Source organism: Ammospiza caudacuta, chromosome 37, assembly GCF_027887145.1.
Source record: "Ammospiza caudacuta isolate bAmmCau1 chromosome 37, bAmmCau1.pri, whole genome shotgun sequence".
In the NCBI taxonomy this organism is placed as follows: Eukaryota; Metazoa; Chordata; class Aves; order Passeriformes; family Passerellidae; genus Ammospiza; species Ammospiza caudacuta.
The window spans coordinates 740830-766183 of record NC_080629.1 but is presented as its reverse complement, the minus strand read 5'-3'; the positions used below and the strand labels follow the sequence as shown (position 1 = coordinate 766183).

At 48.8% G+C, this 25354-nt stretch overlaps 2 protein-coding genes across 2 annotated transcripts; one reads left to right on the top strand and one right to left on the bottom strand.

The window, feature by feature from the left end:
* Nucleotides 1-672: 672 nt before the first annotated feature.
* KAT8 (lysine acetyltransferase 8) lies at nt 673-18435 on the bottom strand. Its single transcript, XM_058823046.1, has 11 exons — nt 18198-18435; nt 16431-16505; nt 15189-15361; nt 13616-13669; nt 12043-12207; nt 10486-10575; nt 9115-9255; nt 8264-8357; nt 4987-5137; nt 3057-3211; nt 673-1755 (listed from the first exon to the last, which is right to left on the bottom strand). Exons 1-11 carry the CDS (start codon nt 18433-18435, stop codon nt 1691-1693), a joined length of 1401 nt encoding a protein of 466 aa, XP_058679029.1. The 3' UTR covers nt 673-1690.
* Nucleotides 18436-19726: 1291 nt separating this feature from the next.
* LOC131570672 (lipid transferase CIDEB-like) lies at nt 19727-24815 on the top strand. The gene is made up of 5 exons (XM_058823045.1): nt 19727-19740; nt 20391-20535; nt 21969-22091; nt 22644-22720; nt 24698-24815. Exons 1-5 carry the CDS (start codon nt 19727-19729, stop codon nt 24813-24815), a joined length of 477 nt encoding a protein of 158 aa, XP_058679028.1.
* Nucleotides 24816-25354: the final 539 nt, after the last annotated feature.

The window sequence follows — 25354 nt, the reverse complement described above, 5'->3', positions numbered from 1 at the left end:
GGGTCCTGGCTTGGGTTTTGGGGGGGAAAATGGCAAATTTTGGGGTCCTGGGTTGGGTTTTGAGGTGAAAATCCCAGATTTTGGGGGCCTTGCTCTGGGCTTTGGGGGAAAAACAGCACATTTTGGGGTTCTGGGTTGGCTTTGGGGAGAAAATCCAGGATTTTGGGGTCCTGGGTTGGGTTTTGGGGGGGAAAATGGCAAATTTTGGGGTCCTGGGTTGGGTTTTGGGGTGAAAATCCCGGATTTTGGGGTTCTGGGTTGGGCATTGGGGGGAAAACGGCACATTTTGGGGTGAGAAATGCACATTTAGGGGTCCTGGGTTGGGTTTTGGGGGCAAAATCCCAGATTTCAGGGTCCTGGGTTGGGTTTTGGGGTGAAAATGCCAAATTTCGGGGTCCTGGTCCTGACTTTGGGGTGGAAATGCAAATTTTGGGGTCCTGGTTTGGGTTTTGGGGTGAAAATGCCAAATCTGGGGGTGCTGGGTTGGGTTTTTGGACTGAGATCCCCAAAGTTTGGGGGGGTCCTGGTCTGGGTTTTGGGGTGAAACCCCCAGGAAATGGGGGCGGGACCCCAAAAATGGGAGCGGGACCCCAAAACTGAGCCCCGGGAGCCCCAAATTCCCCCCAAAATTCCCCAAAATAAAAACCCTGAGACCCCTCCCCGTCCCTTTCCTGCTTTATTTGGGGTGGGGGAGACCCCAAAATCGGGAATGGGGACCCCCAAAATACCGGGGGACCCCAAAATTTGGGGGAGGAGGACGGGGGAACCCCAAAATTTGGGGGAAAAAAGCCAAAAATTTGGGGGGGAAAAACACAAAATGGAGGGAGGGAAAATCCCCAAAATTTGGGGAAAAGCCCAAAACTGACGGGGGGAAACCCCCAAAAATTTGGCGGGAAACCCCAAAAATAGAGGGGAAAACCCCAAATTTGGGGATAAACACAAAATTGGAGGAAAAAAAAAAATAAATCAAAAAACTGGAGGGAAATCCACCCAAAATTTAGGGGGGAAATCTCAAAATTGGAGTGAAAAACCTCTGAAATTTAAAAGGGGGAGATCCTCAAAATTTGGGGAAATTCCCACAAATTTGAGGGAAAAATCCCAAATTTTTGGGGAAAATCTCAAGAATTGGAGGAAGCCCCAAGAAATTGAGGGGGAAACTCCAAAAATTTGGGGGGAAAAAACCCCAAAACGGAGATGGAAAAACCTCAAAATTGAAGGGAAAAAATAAACCCAAAAAATTGAGTGGAAAAACCCCAAAAATTTAAGGGGGACACCCCAAAAATTTGGTGGAAAACGCCCAAAATTTGGGGAAAACGCCAAAACTGGAGGAAAAATCCCTGAAATTGGAGGAAAAAAAAACAAAATTGAAGGAAAAAAAACCCACAAAAATTTGAGGGGAAATCCCCCCCAAAAAATCAGGAAAAAATCCCCAAAATTTAAAGGGAAAACCCAAAATTTGGGGTAAAACCCCCCCCCAAAAAAAAATCCCAAAATTTTGAGGGAAAAACCCCAAAAATTTGAAGAAAATCCCCGAAATTTAAGGGGAAAACTCCAAAAATTTGGTGAAAAATCCCCAGAATTTCCGGGGAAAACCCAAAATTTTGGGAAAAAAAAAGAAAATCCCAAAATTGAAGGAAAAGCCCCAAAAATTTGGGGTAAAAATCCCCCAAAATTGGGAAAAATTTGAATTTCACTTCTTGGCCACCTTGGCCTGTTTGTGCTTCGGGGGCGCCCAGCGCAGGCAGATGGAGTCCACTGCAATTAACAGAGTTAATTAGCGTTAATTAGCGCCCTCAGCCACCCGCCGGGGCGCTAATCAGGGGGAATTAATAGGGGCAATTAATTAGGGAGGTAATTAATGGGCGTGGTTAATGAGGGGGGTATTGATGGGGAGAGTCATTAACAGCATTAATTAATGAGGGGTAATTAATGAGGGAGTCATTAACAGAGCTAATTAGACGCAATCAATGGGGCTGTTAATTAGGGGCTTATTAATGGAGGAAATGTGTTAATTACAATATGTAAATTAATGAGAATTTTCTTTAACAGAAGCTCCATAAGCCAGCGGTCATTAATGGAAATTAATTAATTAACACTGTTCATTAACGGGCAGCCTTAGGGGGATGTCTGGACCGAACCATTCATGCGGGGTGGGGAGGTTGCTTATTTATTAATTAAACTATATTAATTAACGAGCTGGCTCTTTAAGAAAAGCTCGTTAAGGTGGCAATCATCAACACGAATTAATTAATTTTAATTAATTAAGTTCATTAATGAGGGAGCCTTAGAGGGTATCTGGACCAAACCATTCATTGGGGGGGAGGGGGGGGTCCATTAAGGCTTATTTATTAACTAAAGTACGTTAATTAATGAGCATGGTCTTTAAGAGAAGCTCATTAAGGTGGCGATTGTTAATGGGAATTAATCAATTAATAAAATTCATTAACATGAAAGCCTTGGGGGGGGGGGGGGGGGGGGGCGGTTTCTGGCCCAAACCATTCAGTGTGGATCATGGGGGTGTGCATAATTATAGATATGCATAGATATGCATAATTAATGCATACCTATTAATTATGTTTATTAATGAGCATATTCTTTAAGATGAGCTCGTTAAGGTGGCAATCATTAGCCACAATCAATTAATTTAATTTTAATTAATTTAAATTAATTTAACTAAAATTAAATATATTTAAATATATTTAATTATATATTTAAATATATTTATATTTAATTATATATTTAAATATATTTAAATATATAATTATATATTTATAAATTATAAAGAATAATTATAAATAAATAATTATATATTTAAATATATTTAATATTTAAATATATTTAAAATAATTAAATTTTAATTAATTAAATTCAGTCACAGGCGACCCTCAGGGCGGTTCCCGGACCGTACCACTCCCACCAGCGGGGGGGGGGGGGTGTGGGGGCGTTTCCCATTCCCAATCTCCCGTTGCCCCGTTAATTACCGCGCCCACCCCCGCTCTAGGGTTAATCAGGGCGCTAATTACGGCCGGGCAATTAGCGGGGCGTTAATTACTGACCGGTGATGGGCGGCTTCTTGTACTGGGCGCTCTTGAGGTGCTCCTCCACCAGCTTGGGCGTGACGCAGATGACGTGCTGCCCCTTCCAGTACTTGACCATGTTGAGCGACTGCAGCGTGCTGATGATGTCCGTCTGCGTGATGCTGGTCATCTGGCTGGACACACGGACACGGGAGTGACCACTGAGTGACCACTGAGTGACCACAGTGAGCACTGAGTGACCACAGTGAGCACTGAGTGACCACAGTGAGCACTGACCCACGGGAGTGACCATTGAACCCATGGCAGTGACCCCTGGCCATGGTCACTGGGCTGATGATGTCCGTCTGCGTGATGCTGGTCATCTGGCTGGACAGATGGACACGGGAATGACCACTGAGTGACCACAGTGACCACTGAGTGACCACAGTGACCACTGAGTGACCACTGAGTGACCACTGAGTGACCACTGAGTGACCACAGTGACCACTGAACCCCTGGGAGTGAGCACTGACCCACGGGAGTGACCATTGAACCCATGGCAGTGACCCCTGGCCATGGTCACTGTGCTGATGGTGTCCGTCTGCGTGATGCTGGTCATCTGGCTGGACACACGGACATGGGAGTGACCACTGAGTGACCACTGAGTGACCACTGAGTGACCACAGTGACCATTGAACCCCTGGGAGTGAGCACTGAACCCCTGGGAGTGACCATTGAACCCATGGCAGTGACCCCTGGCCATGGTCACTGTGCTGATGGTGTCTGTCTGCGTGATGCTGGTCATCTGGCTGGACACACGGACATGGGAGTGACCACAGTGACCACAGTGACCATTGACCCCTGGGAGTGACCATTGAACCCATGGCAGTGACCCCTGGCCATGGTCACTGTGCTGATGGTGTCCGTCTGCGTGATGCTGGTCATCTGGCTGGACAGATGGACACGGGAGTGACCACAGTGACCACAGTGACCATTGAACCCATGGGAGTGACCACAGTGACCACAGTGAGCACTGACCCCTGGGAGTGACCACTGAGTGACCACTGACCCCTGGGAGTGACCATCGAACCCATGGCAGTGACCACTGCTTTAAGGGGGTTTAATGGCCCCACACTGGTTTGTACTGGTTTGGACTGGTTTGTACTGGTTTATACTGGTTTGGACTGGTTTATACTGGTTTGGACTGGTCTGTACTGGTTTATACTGGTTTGGACTGGTTTATACTGGTTTGGACTGGTTTGGACTGGTCTGTACTGGTTTATACAGGTTTATACTGGTCTGTACTGGTTTCTATGTACTTCCATGGATTTCTATGGGGATTTTTGGGCCCATACTGGTTTATACTGGTTTATACTGGTCCCACCTGAGGTCCTTGATGGACAGGGTCCCTCTGAAGTCCCTGAGGATCTCCAGCAGCACAAGGAGTCACTGGTCTGTACTGGTTTATACTGGTCTGTACTGGTTCCTATGTACTTTCATGGATTTCTATGGGGATTTTTGGGCCCATACTGGTTTATACTGGTCTGTACTGGTCTGTACTGGTCCTACCTGAGGTCCTTGATGGACAGGGTCCTTCTGAAGTCCCTGAGGATCTCCAGCATCAGAAGGAGTCACTGGTCTATACTGGTTTATACAGGTTTATACAGGTTTATACTGGTCTATACTGGTTTCTATGTACTTTTATGGATTTCCATGGGGATTTTTGGGCCCATACTGGTTTATACTGGTCTGTACTGGTCCTACCTGAGGTCCTTGATGGACAGGGTCCCTCAGAAGTCCCTGAGGATCTCCAGCAGCACAAGGAGTCACTGGTCTGTACTGGTTTGTACTGGTCTGTACTGGTCTGTACTGGTCTATACTGGTTCCTATGTACTTTCATGGATTTCTATGGGGATTTTTGGGCCCATACTGGTCTGTACTGGTTTATACTGGTTTATACTGGTCCCACCTGAGGTCCTTGATGGACAGGGTGCCCCTGAAGTCCCTGAGGATCTCCAGCAGGACCCAGCTCCAGTAGCTGCGGTAGCTGAGCTTGCCCAGGTCCGAGAGCGGCTTCTCCGGGGAGCCCACGGTGCTCTCCAGCTTGGACAGCTCGTAGCCTGAAAATCCACCCAAAATGAACCAAAATCCAGCAAATTCTACTCAAAATCCCACCCTGAGATTCCTGGGAATCCATGGATTTCAGGGGATCCCGAAAATCCCTCAAATTCCATCAAAATTCCCTCAGAAAATCCTGAATTTCCACCCGGTGCTCTCCAGCTTGGACAATGCTTGAAAATCCACCCAAAATGAACCAAAATCACCCAAATTCCAGAATTTCCCCATTTTTTTGTGATTTTCCCTCATTTTTTCCCCCTTCTCCCCATTTTTTTTTTTTTAGGATCTCCCAAAATTTTCAATTTTTTTGGAGTGGAATCCTCCAAGAATTTCCTAAAAATTCCCTTTTTTTCCTGTGTGATTTTCCCTCATTTTTTTCCCCCTTCTCCCCAATTTTTTCCACTTTTTGGGACCCCTAAAATTCCCAAATTTTTTCCAGACCTCCCAAAACCCCCAAATTTTCTCTGGAAACCCCAAAATCCCCAATTTTTTTTTTTTTAGGATCTCCCAAAATTCTCAAATTTTTTGGAGTGGAACTCTCCAAGAATTTCCTAAAAATTCCCCTTATTTTTTTTTTTTTTTGAGATTTTCCCTCATTTTTTCCCCCTTCTCCCCAATTTTTTCCACTTTTTGGGACCCCTAAAATTCCCAAATTTTTTCCAGACCTCCCAAAACCCCCAAATTTTCTCTGGAAACCCCAAAATCCCCAATTTTTTTTTTTTTAGGATCTCCCAAAATTCTCAAATTTTTTGGAGTGGAACTCTCCAAGAATTTCCTAAAAATTCCCCTTATTTTTTTTTTTTTTGAGATTTTCCCTCATTTTTTCCCCCTTCTCCCCCAATTTTTTCCATTTTTGGGACCACTAAAATTCCCAAATTTTTTTCAGACCTCCCAAAATCCCCAAATTTTCTCTGGAAACCCCAAAATCCCCAATTTTTTTTTTTTTTTTTAGGATCTCCCAAAATTCTCAAATTTTTTGGAGTGGAACCCTCCAAGAATTTCCCAGAAATTCCCTTTTTTTTTCTTTTTTTTGTGTGATTTTCCCCCTTCTCCCCCAATTTTTTCCATTTTTGGGACCCGTAAAATTCCCAAATTTTTTTCAGACCCTCCCAAAATCCCCAAATTTTCTCTGGAAACCCCAATTTTTTTTTTTTTAGGATCTCCCAAAATTCTCAATTTTTTTGGAGTGGAACCCTCCAAGAATTTCCCAGAAATTCCCTTTTTTTTTTTGTGATTTTCCCTCATTTTTTTCCCCCTTCTCCCCCAATTTTTTCCATTTTTGGGACCCCTAAAATTCCCAAATTTTTTTCAGACCTCCCAAAATCCCCAAATTTTCCCTGCAAACCCCAAAATCCCCAATTTTTTTTTTTTTTTTTACGATCTCCCAAAATTCTCAAATTTTTTGGAGTGGAACCCTCCAAGAACTTCCCAAAAATTCCCCTTTTTTTTTTTTTTTGAGATTTTCCCTCATTTTTTTCCCCCTTCTCCCCCAATTATTTCCATTTTTGGGACCACTAAAATTCCCAAATTTTTTTCAGACCCTCCCAAAATCCCCAAATTTTCTCTGGAAACCCCAAAATCCCCAATTTTATTTCTTTAGGATCTCCCAAAATTCTCAAAGTTTTTGGAGTGGAACTCTCCAAGAATTTCCCAGAAATTCCCTTTTTTTTTCCTTCTTTTGTGTGATTTTCCCCCTTCTCCCCCAATTTTTCCCATTTTTGGGACCCCTAAAATTCCCAAATTTTTTTCAGACCCTCCCAAAATCCCCAAATTTTCTCTGGAAACCCCAATTTTTTTTTTTTTAGGATCTCCTAAAATTCTCAATTTTTTTGGAGTGGAACCCTCCAAGAACTTCCCAAAAATTCCCCTTTTTTTTTTTTTTTGAGATTTTCCCTCATTTTTTCCCCCTTCTCCCCCAATTTTTCCATTTTTGGGACCCCTAAAATTCCCAAATTTTTTTCAGACCTCCCAAAATCCCCAAATTTTTTTTTTTTGTATCTCCCAAAATTCTCAAATTTTTTGGAGTGGAATCCTCCAAGAATTTCCCAGAAATTCCCCCTTTTTTTGTGTGATTTTCCCTCATTTTTTAATTTTCTCTGGAAACCCCAAAATCCCCAATTTTTTTTTTTTAGGATCTCCCAAAATTCTCAAATTTTTTGGAGTGGAACCCTCCAAGAATTTCCCAGAAATTCCCTTTTTTTTTCCTTCTTTTGTGTGATTTTCCCCCTTCTCCCCAATTTTTCCCATTTTTGGGACCCCTAAAATTCCCAAATTTTTTTCAGACCTCCCAAAATCCCCAAATTTTCCCTGCAAACCCCAAAATCCCCAATTTTTTTTTTTTTTTTTAGGATCTCCCAAAATTCTCAAATTTTTTGGAGTGGAACTCTCCAAGAATTTCCTAAAAATTCCCTTTTTTTTTTTTTTTTTTGAGATTTTCCCGCATTTTTTTCCCCTTGTCCCTAATTTTTCCACTTTTTGGGACCCCGTAAAATTCCCAATTTTTTTTCAGACCTCCCAAAACCCCCAAATTTTCCCTGGAAACCCCAAAATCCCCAATTTTTTTTTTTAGGATCTCCCAAAATTCTCAAATTTTTTGGAGTGGAACCCTCCAAGAATTTCCCAGAAATTCCCTTTTTTTTTCTTTTTTTTGTGTGATTTTCCCCCTTCTCCCCCATTTTTTTTCATTTTTGGGACCCGTAAAATACCCAAATTTTTTTCAGACCCTCCCAAAATCCCCAAATTTTCTCTGGAAACCCCAATTTTTTTTTTTTTAGGATCTCCCAAAATTCTCAAATTTTTTGGAGTGGAACCCTCCAAGAATTTCCCAGAAATTCCCCCTTTTTTTGTGTGATTTTCCCTCATTTTTTAATTTTCTCTGGAAACCCCAAAATCCCCAATTTTATTTTTTTAGGATCTCCCAAAATTCTCAAATTTTTTGGAGTGGAACTCTCCAAGAACTTCCCAGAAATTCCCTTTTTTTTTCTTTTTTTTGTGTGATTTTCCCCCTTCTCCCCCAATTTTTCCCATTTTTGGGACCCCTAAAATTCCCAAATTTTTTTCAGACCCTCCCAAAACCCCCAAATTTTCCCTGGAAACCCCAAAATCCCCAATTTTTTGGGGGCACTGACTGAAGGCGATGAGGAATTTGCCGTATCCGCGGCGCTGGTACGGCGGCAGGGTCAGGATGCACGCCACGTTGTTCCCGTCCGGAGACTCCTTCTCCTGCCCAGGTGTGCCCAGGTAAGGACTCAGGTGTGACAGGTGAGTGCCCAGCCGTGCCCAGCTGTGCCCAGGTGTGCCCACATGTGACAAGTGAGTCCCCAGGTGCCCCCAGGTGTATCCCAGGTGTGCCCAGGTGTATCCCAGGTGCCCCCAGGTGTGCCCAGGTGTGCCCAGCCATGCCCAGGTGTATCCCAGGTGCCCCCAGGTGTGCCCAGCCATGCCCAGGTGCATCCCAGGTGTGCCCACGTATACTCCAGGTGTATCCCAGGTGCCCCCAGATGTGCCCAAGTGTATCCCAGGTGTGCCCAGGTGCCCCAGGTGTGCCTCAGGTGTATCCCAGATGCCCCCAGGTGCCCCCAGGTGTGCCCAGGTGTATCCCAGGAGCCCCCAGGTGCCCCCAGGTGTATCCCAGGTGCCCCCAGGTGCCCCCAGGTGTGCCCACATGTGACAAATGAGTCCCCAGGTGCCCCCAGGTGTGCCCAGGTGTATCCCAGGTGTGCCCAGGTATGCCCAGATGTGCCCAGGTGTATCCCAGATGCCCCCAGGTGTGCCCAGGTGTGCCCAGGTGTGCCCAGGTATGCCTAGATGTGCCCAAATGTATCCCAGATGTGCCCACGTGCCCCCAGGTGTGCCCAGGTGTATCCCAGGTGTGCCCAGGTGCCCCCAGGTGTATCCCAGGAGCCCCCAGATGCCCCCAGGTGCCCCCAGGTGTATCCCAGATGCCCCCAGGTGCCCGCAGGTGCCCAGGTGTGCCCACCTTGGAGAAGTAGCCGACGATGTGGGCGCCCTGGCGATCGACCTCGGTGAGCAGGTAGAACACGAAGGGCTCCACGTCGAAGTAGAGCGTCTTGTGGTCCAGGAACAGCTTGGCCAGCAGGCACAGGTTCTGGCAGTAGATCTGAGGGCACACACCTGGGCACACACCTGGGCACACCTGGGCACGCCCGCAGCGCCCCGTGCCCAAAAACCCCCACGAAAATCTGACAAAAATTGATCAAAATACAAAAAAATGCCATAAAAATGCCCTAAAATGGTCAAACGTGCCCCAGGATTTGGGGGTTCCGTGGTTTGGGTTCTCAGGTGGCACCTGGGCACACCTGGGCACACCTGGGCACGCCCGCAGCGCCCCGTGCCCAAAAAACCCCACGAAAATCCGACAAAAATTGGAAAAAATCCAACAAAAATGCCCCAAAAACGGCCAAACCACCGCAAGATTTGGGGATTCCGTGGGTTTGGGTTCTCAGGTGGCACCTGGGCACACCTGGGCACACCTGGGCACACCTGGGCGCGCCCGCAGCGCCCAATGCCCAAAGAATCCCACCAAGAATCACCAAAACTGCATAAAAATGCACCAAAACCCCCCCAAAAATGCCCTAAAACATCCCCAAATCCCTCCGAGTTTGGGCATTCCTGGGGTTTGATGTGCCCGGGTGCCACCTGGGCACACCTGGGCACACCTGGGGTGCCCGCTGCCCAAAAACTACCACCCAAAAAAATCACCAAAATTGTGTAAAAACACCCCAAAAACGGCCCCAAACCACGCCAGGATTCGGGGGTTCCGCGCGTTGGAGGTGCCCAGGTGGCACCTGGGCACACCTGGGCACACCTGGGCACACCTGGGCACACCTGGAGTGCCCACTGCCCAAAAAACACCACCAAAAAATCACCAAAATTGTGTAAAAACACCCCAAAAACGGCCCCAGACCACGCCAGGATTTGGGGCTTCTGCGCGTTCGAGGTGCCCGGGTGCCACCTGGGCACACCTGGGCACACCTGGGCACACCTGGGGTGCCCGCTGCCCAAAAAACACCACCAAAAAATCACCAAAATTGTGTAAAAACACCCCAAAAACGGCCCCAAACCACGCCAGGATTCGGGGGTTCCGCGCGTTGGAGGTGCCCGGGTGGCACCTGGGCACACCTGGGCACACCTGGGCACACCTGGGCACACCTGGGGTGCCCGCTGCCCAAAAAACACCACCAAAAAATCACCAAAATTGTGTAAAAACACCCCAAAAACGGCCCCAGACCACGCCAGGATTCGGGGGTTCCGCGCGTTTGAGGTGCCCAGGTGGCACCTGGGCACACCTGGGCACACCTGGGCACACCTGGGCACAGCTGGCACTCACCTTGTGGTCCTTGCCGTCCACCTCGTAGACGGAGATGTTGCCCTTGCGGTAAATCTCCCGGCCCGGCGGCTGCCGCCACTGGCACTGCCCCTGCCCAGGTGTGGCACGGCCAGGTGAGCACAGCGCCCAAAAACACCAAAAAACCCCAAAAACACAAAAAACACCCAAAAAAAACCCCAAAAAAAACAAAATAAAACCCAAAAAACCCCAAAAAAAACCCCAAAAAAACCCCAAAAAAACCCCAAAAAAACCCCCAAACAACCCCAAAAAAAACCCCCAAAAAACCAAAATAAAACCCAAAAAAACCCAAAAACCCCAAAAAATTCACCCAAAAACGGACAAAGTAACCCAGAAACGGACACAGAAATGTTAACGGGCACTGGGACAGGTGAGACACGGCTGTGCCAGGTGTGCCCAGGTGTGCCAGGTGTGCCCAAACCCCCAATTTTCCCCCAATTTTCTTCCAATTTTTCCCCATTTTTCCCCCCCAGCTGTGCCAGGTGTGCCAGCTGTGCCCAGGTGTGCCCAAACCCCCAATTTTCACCCATTTTCCCCCAATTTTCTCCCAACTTTTCCCCATTTTTCCCTGCCAGGTGTGCCCATGTGTATGCCAGGTGTGCCCAGGTGTGTCTAAACCCCCAATTTTCACCCATTTTCTCCCAATTTTCGCCCTTTTTTCTCCCCCAGCTGTGCCCAGGTGCCCCCAGGTGTGCCCAGGTGTCCCCAAACCCCCAATTTTCACCCATTTTCCCCCAATTTTCACCCATTTTCCCCCAATTTTCACCCATTTTCTCCCAATTTTCACCCATTTTCTCCCAATTTTCGCCCATTTTTCCCCCCCAGCTGTGCCCAGGTGCCCCCAGCTGTGCCCAGCTGTCCCCAAACCCCCAATTTTCACCAATCTTCCCCCAATTTTCACCCATTTTCCCCCGATTTTCACCAATTTTCTCCCAGTTTTTCCCCATTTTTCCCCCCCAGGTGTGCCCAGGTGTCCCCAAACCCCCAATTTTCACCCATTTTCTCCCAATTTTCTCCCAGCTTTTCCCTCCCAGGTGCCCCCAGGTGCGCCCAGCTGTGCCCAGGTGTCCTTACACCCCCAATTTTCACCCATTTTCTCCCAATTTTCGCCCTTTTTTCTCCCCCAGCTGTGCCCAGGTGCCCCCAGGTGTGCCCAGGTGTGCCCAGGTGTCCCCAAACCCCCAATTTTCACCCATTTTCCCCCAATTTTCACTGATTTTCTCCCAATTTTCTCCCAGCTTTTCCCTCCCAGGTGCCCCCAGGTGTCCCTAAACCCCCAATTTTCACCCATTTTCCCCCAATTTTCTCCCAACTTTTCCCCATTTTTCCCCCCCAGGTGCCCCCAGGTGTGCCCAGGTGTCCCCAAAACCCCAATTTTCACCCATTTTCCCCCAATTTTCACCGATTTTCCCCCAATTTTCCCCCAATTTTCACCGATTTTCCCCCAATTTTCACCCATTTTCCCCCAATTTTCTCCCAGCTTTTCCCCCCCAGGTGCCCCCAGGTGTGCCCCCAGGTGTGCCAGGTGTGCCCGGGTACCAGGTGCAGGCGGTAGCTCCTCTCGTATTTCATGTACTTGAGGCAGAACTCGCAGATCCAGAGCTTGGGCTGCTTCCCGTAGTCCTCGGGGAACGGCGAGAAGTACCAGGCGTCGATCTCGTAGTGCCCGATGTGGATCTTGTCCACGTACTTCACCTTGGTGATCTGCAGGGCACAGGTGGCACACCTGGGCACACCTGGGCGCCCGAATCCCGCAGAAAATCCCACCAAAAATGGCCCAAAAATGACCCAAAAATGGACAAAACCAGTGGAAATATCCATTGCCAGGTGTGGATCTTGCCCAGGAATTCACCCTGGTGATCTGCAGGGCACAGGTGGCACACCTGGGCACACCTGGGCACACCTGGGTGCCCGAATCCCACAAAAAATCCCGTTAAAAATGGGCCAAAAATGGACAAAACCAGTGGAAATATCCACTGCCAGGTGTGGATCTTGCCCAGGAATTCACCCTGGTGATCTGCAGGGCACAGGTGGCACACCTGGGCACACCTGGGCACACCTGGGCGCCCGAGTCCCACAAAAAATCCCGTTAAAAATGGGCCAAAAATGGGCCAAAAATGGACAAAACCAGCCCAGAATTCCGGGAATATCCATGCCCAGATGTGGATCTTGTCTACGTACTTCACCTTGGTGATCCGCAGGGCACAGGTGGCACACCTGGGCACACCTGGGCACACCTGGGCGCCCGAACCCCGCAGAAAATCCCACAAAAATCCCGTTAAAAATGGCCCAAAAATGACCCAAAAATGGCCAAAACCAGCCCAGAATTCCGGGAATATCCATGCCCAGGTGTGGATCTTGCCCGGGAATTCACCCTGGTGATCCGCAGGGCACAGGTGGCACACCTGGGCACACCTGGGCACACCTGGGCGCCCGAATCCCACAGAAAATCCCACCAAAAATGGCCCAAAAATGACCCAAAAATGGACAAAACCAGTGGAAATATCCATTGCCAGGTGTGGATCTTGCCCAGGAATTCACCCTGGTGATCTGCAGGGCACAGGTGGCACACCTGGGCACACCTGGGCACACCTGGGCGCCCGAATCCCACAGAAAATCCCGCAAAAATCCCTCAAAAAATCCCACAAAAACAAGGGAAAAAAAACCCCATAAAAATCCCATTTAAAAATCCCCCAAATTCCCATTTCAAATCCCATTTAAAACCCGATAAAAACCCAAAAAATCCCCCAAAAAATCCCATTTCAAACCCAATTTAAAACCCCACAAAAACCCCAAAAATTCCAAAAAAATCCCATTTCAAATCCAATTTAAAACCCCACAAAAACCCCAAAAATTCCAAAAAAATCCCATTTCAAATCCCATTTAAAACCCCACAAAAACCCCAAAATCCCCAAAAATTCCCATTTCAAATCCCATTTCAAACCCCACAAAAACCCCAAAAATTCAAAAAAAATCCCATTTCAAATCCCATTTCAAACCCCACAAAAACCCCAAAAATCCCCCAAAAATTCCCATTTCAAACCCCACAAAAACCCCAAAAATCCCCAAAAATCCCCAAGAAACCCCAAATTCCCCGGATTTGTTCCCTCACGGCCTCGTGCTCCTTCTCCAGCGCCGCCGTGGTCGGGTCCATCTCGGCGTAGGTCTGCAAAACCAGTACGGACCAGTATGGACCAGTACGGACCAGTACGGACCAGTATGGACCAGTACGGACCAGTATGGACCAGTACGGACCAGTACGGACCAGTATAAACCAGTACGGACCAGTATGGACCTGTACGGACCAGTATGGACCAGTACGGACCAGTATGGACCAGTATAAACCAGTACAGACCAGTATAAACCAGTACGGACCAGTATAGACTGCTATAAACCAGTACGGACCAGTAACAGCCAACACAAACCAGTAAAGACCAGTAGAAACCAGTAGGGACCAGCGCTTGATGTGTGATCCCAGCTCCCTCCCAGTCCCTCCCAGTTTGTCCCAGTTTGTCCCAGTAACCCCTGACCCCATCCCAGTTCATCCCAGTCCCCTTTAACCCCATCCCAGTCCCTCCCAGTATATCCCAGTTTGTCCCAGTCCATCCCAGTACCCCCTGACCCCATCCCAGTCCCTCCCAGTATATCCCAGTTTGTCCCAGTGCCCCCTGACCCCATCCCAGTCCATCTAAACCCAGCCCAGTCCATCCCAGTTTGTCCCAGTTTGTCCCAGTACCCCCTGACCCCATCCCAGTCCACCCCAGTCCCCTTTAACTCCCTCTAACTCGCTCCCAGTCCATCCCAGTTTGTCCCAGTCCCTCCCAGTTCCCTTTAACCCCATCCCAGTTTGTCCCAGTCCATCCCAGTCCATCCCAGTTTGTCCCAGTCCCTCCCAGTTCCCTTTAACCCCATCCCAGTTTGTCCCAGTCCATCCCAGTCCATCCCAGTTTGTCCCAGTCCATCCCAGTCCCCTTTAACTCGCTCCCAGTCCTTCCCAGTATATCCCAGTACCCCCTAACCCCAACCCAGACCATCCCAGTCCCTCCCAGTATATCCCAGTAACCCCTAACTCCATCCCAGTCCTTCCCAGTATATCCCAGTCCCCTCTAACTCACTCCCAGTCCCTCCCAGTTCATCCCAGTTCCCTTTAACCCCATTTCAATCCCCTCTAACTCGCTCCCAGTGCCCTCCCAGTCCCTCCCAGTGCCCTCCCAGTCCATCCCAGTTCATCCCAGTACATCCCAGTTTGTCCCAGTCCATCCCAGTTCCCTTTAACTCCATCCCAGTTCATCCCAGTACATCCCAGTTTGTCCCAGTCCATCCCAGTCCCCTTCAACCCCATCCCAGTCCTTCCCAGTATATCCCAGTCCCCTCTAACTCGCTCCCAGTCCCTCCCAGTACATCCCAGTTTGTCCCAGTCCATCCCAGTCCCCTTTAACTCGCTCCCAGTCCCTCCCAGTCCCTCCCAGTTCCCTTTAACTCCCTCCCAGTCCATTCCAGTTCATCCCAGTCCCTCCCAGTTCCCTTTAACCCCATTTCAATCCCCTTTAACTCACTCCCAGTCCCTCCCAGTACATCCCAGTTTGTCCCAGTCCATCCCAGTCCCCTTTAACCCCATCCCAATTCCTCCCAGTATATCCCAGTCCCTCCCAGTCGCTCCCAGTCGCTCCCAGTTTGCCGCAGACCTTCTGCACGTGGTTGATCTCGTCGTGTTTGCGTTTCTGGTTCCGGGTGATTTTCCTCTCGGGCTCGGCCAGCTCGGCCAGGAACGGCTCCGAGCTCTTCTGGGCGGCCTCCTTGAGGCTCTTGGAGAGCGCCAGGCGGTTCCGGTCCACCCACTCGTCCAGGCGCCGGTTAACTGGGACAAACTGGTGTCAACTGGGAGCACTGGGACACCCCCAGTCCATCCCAGCCATCCCAGTGTGCCCAATTCCCCACGGTCTGGGGTTAACTGGGAGCACTGGGAGCCAGCCCAGTCCATCCCCAGGCGGTTCCGGTCCACCCACTCGTCCAGGCGCCGGTTAACTGGGACAAACTGGTGTCAACTGGGAGCACTGGGAACCATCCCCATCCATCCCCATCCATCCCAGTGTGCCCAATTCCCCACAGTCTGGGGTTAACTGGGAGCACTGGTTTGAACTGGGAGCCATCCCCAGGCGGTTCCGGTCCACCCACTCGTCCAGGCGCTGGTTAACTGGGACAAACTGGTGTCAACTGGGAGCACTGGGAGCACTGGGACACCCCCAGTTCATCCCAGCCATCCCAGTGTGCCCAATTCCCCACAGTCTGGGGTTAACTGGGAGCACTGGTTTGAACTGGGAGCACTGGGAGCCATCCCCAGGCGGTTCCAGTCCACCCACTCGTCCAGGCGCCGGTTAACTGGGACAAACTGGTGTCAACTGGGAGCACTGGGAGCATCCCAATCCATCTCCATCCATCCCAGTGTGCCCAATTCCCCACGGTGTGCAATGAACTGGGAGCACTGGTTTGAACTGGGAGCACTGGGAGCCGTCCCAGTGTCCTCAATTGCCCCCGTCTGCAGTGAACTGGGAGCACTGGTTTGAACTGGGAGTCACTGGGAACCATCCCAGTCCGTCCCAGTCCCTCCCAGTTCATCCCAGTCCCTCCCAGTTGGTCCCAGTCCCTCCCAGTTCATCCCAGTTCCATCCCAGCCCCCCTTTAACCCCTCCCAGTCCCTACCAGTGCATTCCCAGTCCCCTCCCAGTTTGTCCCAGTGCCCTCCCAACTCCCTCCCAGTGCTTCCAGCTTGTCCCAGTTCATCCCAGTCCATCCCAGCCCCCCTTTAACCCCTCCCAGTCCATCCCAGTCCATCCCAGTTCATCCCAGTCCATCCCAGCCCCCCTTTAACCCCTCCCAGTCCCTCCCAGTTTGTCCCAGTTTGTCCCAGTCTGTCCCAGTTCACTCACAGCCCACGTAGTGCACGTAGAACTCCTCGCGCGCCTCCTGCTCGTTCAGGCGGGACTGGATCACCTCGGCCGAGTCTGCAACAAACTGGGAGTCACTGGTTTATACTGGGAGGGACTGGGAACGGGGCTGGAACAAACTGGGAGCAACTGGGATGGACTGGGACGGACTGGGACGGACTGGGATGGACTGGGATGGACTGGGACGGACTGGGACGGACTGGGATGGACTGGGATGGACTGGGATGGACTGGGACGGACTGGGACGGACTGGGATGGACTGGGATGGACTGGGATGGGACTGGGACGGACTGGGATGGACTGGGACAGACTGGGACGGACTGGGACAGACTGGGATGGACTGGGATGGACTGGGACAGACTGGGACAGACTGGGATGGACTGGGATGGACTGGGACAGACTGGGACGGACTGGGATGGACTGGGACAGACTGGGACAGACTGGGATGGACTGGGATGGACTGGGACGGACTGGGACGGACTGGGACAGACTGGGATGGACTGGGATGGACTGGGACGGACTGGGAGTGGGGCTGGATCACCTCGGCCGAGCCTGCAACAAACTGGGAGTGACTGGTTTATACTGGTTTATACTGGGACAGACTGGGACCAGTACGTACCAAACTGGGAATGCGCTGGCACCGGCTCCCCACCCCACCCCCAGTTCCCTCAGCCCCATTCCCAGTTTGCCCAGTTTGCCCAGTTTGCCCAGTTTGCCCAGGACAGCGGCCTCAGTTCACTCACACCAGCTCCCGTCGGCCCAGGCACCGCACCCAGTATAACCAGTACAACATTCCCAGTATAACCAGTATAACCAGTATAACATTCCCAGTATAACCAGTATAACCATCCCAGTACAACCAGTAACCCATCCCCAGTATAACCAGTATAACCAGTATAACATTCCCAGGATAGCCAGTACAACAATCCCAGTATAACCAGTATAACCATCCCAGTATAACCAGTATAACCAGTATAACACCCCCAGTATAACCAGTATAACCAGTACAACATTCCCAGTATAACCAGTATAACCATCCCAGTATAACCAGTATAACACCCCAGTATAACCAGTAACCCATTCCCAGTATAACCAGTAACCCATCCCCAGTATAACCAGTAACCCATTCCCAGTATAACCAGTACAACACCCCCAGTATAACCAGTAACCCATTCCCAGTATAACCAGTAACCCATCCCCAGTATAACCAGTAACCCATCCCCAGTATAACCAGTACAACACCCCCAGTATAACCAGTATAACGCTCCCAGTATAACCAGTATAACCAGTAACCCATCCCCAGTATAACCAGTATAACCATCCCAGTATAACCAGTACAACACCCCCAGTATAACCAGTAACCCATCCCCAGTATAACCAGTAACCCATCCCCAGTATAACCAGTAACCCATCCCCAGTATAACCAGTAACCCATCCCCAGTATAACCAGTACAACACCCCCAGTATAACCAGTAACCCATTCCCAGTATAACCAGTAACCCATCCCCAGTATAACCAGTAACCCATTCCCAGTATAACCAGTACAACACCCCCAGTATAACCAGTAACCCATTCCCAGTATAACCAGTAACCCATCCCCAGTATAACCAGTAACCCATCCCCAGTATAACCAGTAACCCATTCCCAGTATAACCAGTAACCCATCCCCAGTATAACCAGTAACCCATCCCCAGTATAACCAGTAACCCATTCCCAGTATAACCAGTATAACACCCCAGTATAACTCACGCCAGCTCCCGTCCGCCCGCCGGCACAGGTACGTCTCCCCGATCTCCACGGCCACCTCGGCATCCCGGGCCGTTCCCGCCGCCCCCGGCGCCCCGCGGCCGCTGCCGGTGCCGGTTCCGGTGCCGGTTCCGGGCCCGGCTCCCGCCCCGGGGCCCTCCGGGGCCGCTCGGGGCCCGCCCGGGGCCGCCCCGGACCCGCCCGGGGCCTCCGGCACCGAGCCGGGCCCCGCCGCCGCCATCTTGGAACCCGCCGGAAGTGACGCGCAACGGCCGCGACGCGTTGCTACGAGACGGGGAAAGGGCGGGGATTGGTTGCTAAGAGACGGGGAGAGGGCAGGGATTGGTTGCTAGGAGACGGGGAAAGGGCGGGGATTGGTTGCTAGGAGACGGGGAAAGGGCGGGGATTGGTTGCTAAGAGACGGGGAAAGGGCGGGGATTGGTTGCTAGGAGACGCGGAGAGGGCGGGGATTTGTTGCTAGGAGACGCGGAGAGGGCGGGAATTTGTTGCTAGGAGACGCGGAGAGGGCGGGGATTGGTTGCTAGGAGACGCGGAGAGGGCGGGGATTGGTTGCTAGGAGACGCGGAGAGGGCGGGGATTGGTTGCTAAGAGACGGGGAAAGGGCGGGGATTGGTTGCTAGGAGACGCGGAGAGGGCGGGGATTGGTTGCTAGGAGACGGGGAAAGGGCGGGGATTTGTTGCTAGGAGACGCGGAGAGGGCGGGAATTTGTTGCTAGGAGACGCGGAGAGGGCGGGGATTGGTTGCTAGGAGACGCGGAGAGGGCGGGGATTGGTTGCTAGGAGACGGGGAAAGGGCGGGGATTGGTTGCTAGGAGACGGGGAGAGGGCGGGGATTGGTTGCTAGGAGACGCGGAGAGGGCGGGGATTGGTTGCTAAGAGACGGGGAAAGGGCGGGGATTGGTTGCTAGGAGACGCGGAGAGGGCGGGGATTGGTTGTTGGGGGCGTGGCTTAGCTGTGAGGGGAGTAAAACTTTCAAGATTTTGGGGCCTAAAAAATCGGGAATTCTTTCGCTCAAAATTCCCGATTTTCACTCAAAGTTATCAACTTTCAGTTCCAAGCTCCCTTTCTGCTCACCCCAAATTCTGATTCTTACATCAAAATTTCCCCATTCGCTCCCAAAATTCCCCAAATTTCACTTCAAATCCTCAATTTTACCTTCGATTTCCCCATTTCCCCTGCGAATTCTCATTTTTCGGTCCCAATTTCTGAGTAAAAATTCCCTCTTTTCCCCCCAAATTCGCAAATTTTGACCCAAAATCCCCAATTCCTCACCCCAACTTCACAATATTTGGGTCAAAATTCCCTTTTTTCACACAAAATCTCCAATTTTAGCCCCAGAAGTCTCAAACTTTGACTCAAAATTCCCCTTTTCGCCCTCAAATTTCTCCATTTTTAGCCCCAAAATTCCCAAATTCCACCCCCGGGGGTTTTCCCGGGAATTCCCCTCCCCGTGACGTCACAGTGACGTCACCGCAGACCTTTGGACTTTGCCCCGCCCCCCCCGGAAGCGATGGAGGCGCTGCGGTACCTGGGGGGGGGGGGGGAGGGGAATTTGGGGAAAAAATTGGGAATTTGGGGGGAATTTTAGCGAAAATTTAGGGGTTTTTAAAAAATTTTTGTGAAATTCGGACAATCTTCAGCGATTTTGCCGAATTTGGGAGAATTTGCAATTAATTTGGGGGGAATTGGCGGCAATTTTTGGGAACTTCAAAGGAATTTCACGGAATTTTGGGGATTTGAGGAAATTTCAGGGGATTTTGAGAGAATTTGCAGGGATTTGATTGAATTTTGGGACAATCAAATTTCAATTGGATTGAAATTTGGGACAAATTTGGGATTTGACGAAATTTTGGGGAATATGATAAGATTTTGTGGAATTTCACAGAACTTTAACGGAATCTGAGGAAATTCTGGGGGAATTTGACGAAACTGTTGAAGTTTGGTTTGATCTGAGTGGATTTTGGGTTAATTCGCTGAATTTTGGGGGAGATTCACGGAATTTTGGGCGGATCAGAGGGAAATTCAGGGAATTTATTTGAATTCCGCCGGGTGAATTTTGGGGTAACCTTGATGAAATTTTGGGGGAATCTTGGGGGATTTGGTTGAAATTCGAGCAATTTTCACCATTTCCGTCTCTGTTTTTTTCCCTTTTTTTTCCCGCCCCTCCCCCCCAGCTCCGTTTCCCGCCTCCTCTTTGGCCCCGCCCCCCCTGGCCCCGCCCCCAGCCGGCCCCGCCCATTCTGGGTCAGCCCCGCCCCGGGGGGGGAGGGGCGGCCCCGGGGGGTCCTGGCCGCGAGCCTGGGGGAGCTGCGCCAGCAGGTGCTTAATTAAGCAGCCGTCATTAATCAGCCGTAATTAGCCGTTATTAGCGATAATTAACCGTGATTAATCCCCATTAGTCCTGATTATCCCGATTAATCCTGCTTAAACTTTAATTAATGGTAATTGCGCCTCATTAAACCTTAATTTTTGCTAATTAACCCCGATTACACCTCAATTAATTCTAATTAAACCGGGTTAAACCGTAAATAATCATAATTTAGCATGACTGAGCCTTAATTAATCCAAATTTTTCCCGATTAGACCTTAATAAATCCTAATCTAACTGGATTGAACTTCAATTAATTATAATATATCCTTATTAGACCTTAATTAATCCCAATTTATCCTGATTAAACCTTAATCAATTCGAGGTTGTCCCATTTAAAGTTTAACTGACCCGAATTAATTCGAATTAATCTTCAACAGACCTTAATGAACCCTGATTAGACCTTAATTCATCCTGATTAAACCCTAATTAACCCTAATTAAACCTTGAGTAGCTTCGATTAAACCCTAATTCATCCGAGTTAAACCCTAATTAATGGTAATTAAACAGTAATTACTCCCAAATCCCCCCGAATTTCCCCAAATTCCCCCGAATTTCCCCAAAATCTCCCCCCAAATGTCCTCCAAAGGACCCCAAAATTGCCCAAATTCGCTCCCAAACCCTCCTGGAGTCCCCCAAATCTCCCCCAAATCCCCCCAAATTTCCCCCAAATTCCCCCAAATTTCCCAAATCCCCCTAAAATATTCCCCAAATCCCCCCAATTTTCCCCAAATCCCCCCAAATTTCCCAAATCCCCCCAAATTCCCCCAAATTTCCCAAATTTCCCCCAATCCCCCCAAATTTCCCCAAATTTCCCCCAAATCCCCCCAAAATATTCCCCAAATCTCCCCAAATTTCCCCCAAATCCCCCAAATTTCCCCCAGATTTCCTCTGCATTTCCTCCAAACCACTCCAAAATCCCCCAAAATTTCCCCCAAATTCCCCGAATTTCCCCCAATTTTCCCAAAACCCCCAGAATTTGCCCCAAATCCAGGTGGGTTCAGTTTTGGGGTTACCACAGCCCCCGGCGCTGGCCCTGGCCGAGGACGGGACCCCAAAATCCCCCCTAAATTCCCCCCAAAATGCCCCAAAATCCTCCCTAAACCCCCCCCCAAAATGCCCCAAAATCCCCCCAAATTCCCCCAATTTTCCCAAAATCCCCGGAATTTGCCCCAAATTCAGGCGGGTTCGGTTCTGGGGCTCCCCCATCCCCCGGCGCTGGCCCTGGCCGAGGACGGGACCCCAAAATCCCCCCTAAAACCCCCCCCAAATCCCCCCTAAAACCCCCCAAAATGCCCCAAAATCCCCCCAAATTCCCCAATTTTCCCAATTTCCCCGGAATTTGCCCCAAATTCAGGCGGGTTCGGTTTTGGGGCTCCCCCAGCCCCCGGCGCTGGCCCTGGCCGAGGACGGGACCCTCGTTGAGGACGAGGAATTTTTCGGGACCCTCCCCCCCCACACGGCCCTGCAGGCGCTGGGGGAGGGGCAGCGCTGGGAGCCCCCCGAGGTGAGACCCCCACCCCAAATCCAAAAATCCCAAAAAATCAGCCCAAAATTCCCCCCCCCCCAAAAAAATCCCAAAAAATCAGCCCAAAATTCCCCCAAAAAATCCCAAAAAATCAGCCCAAAATTCCCCCCCCCCAAAAAAATTCCCAAAAAATCAGCCCAAAATTCCCCCCCCCAAAAAAAATCCCAAAAAATCAGCCCAAAATTCCCCCACCAAAAAAAACCCCAAAAAATCAGCCCAAAATTCCCCCCCAAAAAAAAAATCCCAAAAAATCAGCCCAAAATTCCCCCCCCAAAAAAATCCCAAAAAATCAGCCCAAAATTCCCCCCCCAAAAAAAAAATCCCAAAAAATCAGCCCAAAATTCCCCCCCCCAAAAAAAAAATCCCAAAAAATTCCCAAAAAAAAAAATCCCGAATAAATCCCCAAAATTCCAAATAAATCCCCCAAAATTCAGAATAAATCCCCCAAAATGCCCTAAAACCCAAAATAACCCCCCAAAGTTGAGAATAACGCCCCCACCCCCCCCATTGTGCCCCCTCCTGTCCCCTCAGTCCCCCCCCGGTTTTGCTCCGCTCTTGGTTCCGTCCCCGGCTCCCCCCGAGCTCGTCCGGCCCAACGCCCTCATCAGGTGAGGCCAAAACCCGGCAAAATCGGCCCAAAATTACTGCAAAATGATCACAAAATTACTGTGAAATTATTGTGAAATTATTGCGAAATTACCTCAAAATTACTGTGAAATTATTGTGAAATTATTGTGAAATTATCTCAAAATGATCACAAAATTATCGCAAAATTATTGTGAAATTATCTCAAAATTATTGTGAAATTATTGTGAAATTACCTCAAAATTATCACAAAATTATTGTAAAATTATCTCAAAATTATTGTGAAATTATTGTGAAATTACCTCAAAATTATCTCAAAATTACTGTGAAATTATTGTGAAATTATCTCAAAATTATCACAAAATTACTGTGAAATTATTGTGAAATTATCTCAAAATTATCACAAATTTATTGTGAAATTATTGCAAAATTATTGCCAAATTATCTCAAAATTATTGTGAAATTATTGTGAAATTATCTCAAAATTATCACAAAATTATTGTGAAATTATTGTGAAATTACCTCAAAATTATCACAAAATTATTGTGAAATTATCTCAAAATTATTGTGAAATTATTGTGAAATTATCTCAAAATTATCACAAAATTACTGCGAAATTATCGCAAAATTATTGCCAAATTGCCTCAAAATTATCCCAAAATTATCTCGGAATTGTCGTGAAATTACCTCAAAATTATCCCAAAATATCCCCAAAATTACGGCAAAATTATTGTAAAATTAGCTCAAAATTACCCCAAAATTGTGACAAAACGATCTCAAAATTATCTCACAATTATCCCCAAATTATTACAAAATTATCGCAAAATTATTGTAAAATTATCTCAAAATCGGCCCACAATTATCACAAAATTATTGTGGAATAATCTCAAAATTGTCCCAAAATTATCTCAAAATTATCCCAAAATTACCTCACAATTACCCCAAAATTATTACAAAATTATCACAAAATTGTCCCAAATCTTCGCAAAATTATCACAACATTATCGCAAGGTTATCTCAAAATTATTCACCAAATTGTCTCAAAATTACCTCGAAATTATTGCGAAATTACCGCAAAATTCTCATAAATTTATCACAAAATAACCTCAAAATTATTGCAAAATCACCGCAAAATTATTGTAAAACCATCTCACAATTATCCCTAAATATTCCTAATATTATCCCAAAATATTCCCAAAATTATCCCAAAATATTCCCAACGTTATCTCAAAATCAGCCCAAAAATCAGCCCACAATTATCGTAAAATTATCACAAAATTAACCCAAAACTATCACAAAATTAACCCAAAATTATCACAAAATTATCACAAAATTATCACCAAATTATTACAAAACTAACCCAAAATTATCTCAAAATCGGCCCAAAATTACTGCGAAATTATCACAAAATTATTTCTGTTTTTTGGGGCTCCTCAGGGTTGGTTTTTGGGGTGATTTTGGCGGTTTTGGGGCTTTTCGGGGTGGTTTTTGTGGTGTTTTTTTGGGCTTTTCTGGGTGGTTTCTGTGTTTTCCGTGGCGATTTTTGTGGTGATTTTTGCAGTTTTCGGGTGTTTTTTTGTGTTTTTCGGGGTGTTTTTAACGTTTACCGGGGTGGTTTTTACGTTTTTCGGGGTGGTTTTTATGTTTTTTGGGGTGTTTTTTACGTTTTCCGGGGTGATTTTTACGTTTTTCGGGGTGGTTTTTACGTTTACCGGGGTGATTTTTATGTTTTTTGGGGTGATTTTTACGTTTTTCGAGGTGTTTTTTACGTTTTTTGGGGTGTTTTTTACGTTTACCGGGGTGGTTTTTATGTTTTTCGGGGTGGTTTTTATGTTTTTCAGGGTGTTTTTTACGTTTACCGGGGTGGTTTTTATGTTTTTCGGGGTGATTTTTACGTTTTTGGGGGTGATTTTTATGTTTTTTGGGGTGTTTTTTACGTTTTCCGGGGTGCCTGGTGGGTTTTTTGGGGTGATTTTGGTGTTTTCGGTGCCCCATCGCAGGGAGCTGCTGCGGCTCCTGGCGTCGCTGTGCGGGGCCCTGGGCTGGGCCCTGCTCGGGGTCTCGGCCGCGCTCCGGCCGCTCCTCGAGGGACCCCAGACCCACAGGGAGCGGCACTGACCCCGCCCCCTGCCGCAGGCCACGCCCCCTCGCCGGGAAACCACGCCCACTTCCAGCAAACCCCACCCAATTATCCTAAACCACGCCCATTCTGCGTAAGCCCCGCCCGTATCCCCTTAAGCACCGCCCATTTTGTTTAAACCCCGCCCACCCCCTTAAACCCCACCCAATGCCCTTTAAACCCCACCCACTCCCCCTAAACCCCGCCCATTCAACACAAGCCCCGCCCATATCCCCTTAAGCACCGCCCATTTTGTTTAGACCCCACCCATCCCCCTTAAACCCCACCCATTCCCATTAAGCCCCACCCAAAGCCCTTCAAACCCCACCCACTCTGCTTAAACCCCGCCCATTCACCATAAGCCCCGCCCATATCCCCGTAAGCAACGCCCACTTTGTTTAAACCCCACCCATCACCCTTAAACCCCGCCCATCCCCCTTAAACCCCACCCATTCCCATTAAGCCCCACCCAAAGCCCTTTAAACCCCACCCACTCCCCCTAAACCCCGCCCATTCACCATAGGCCCCGCCCATATCC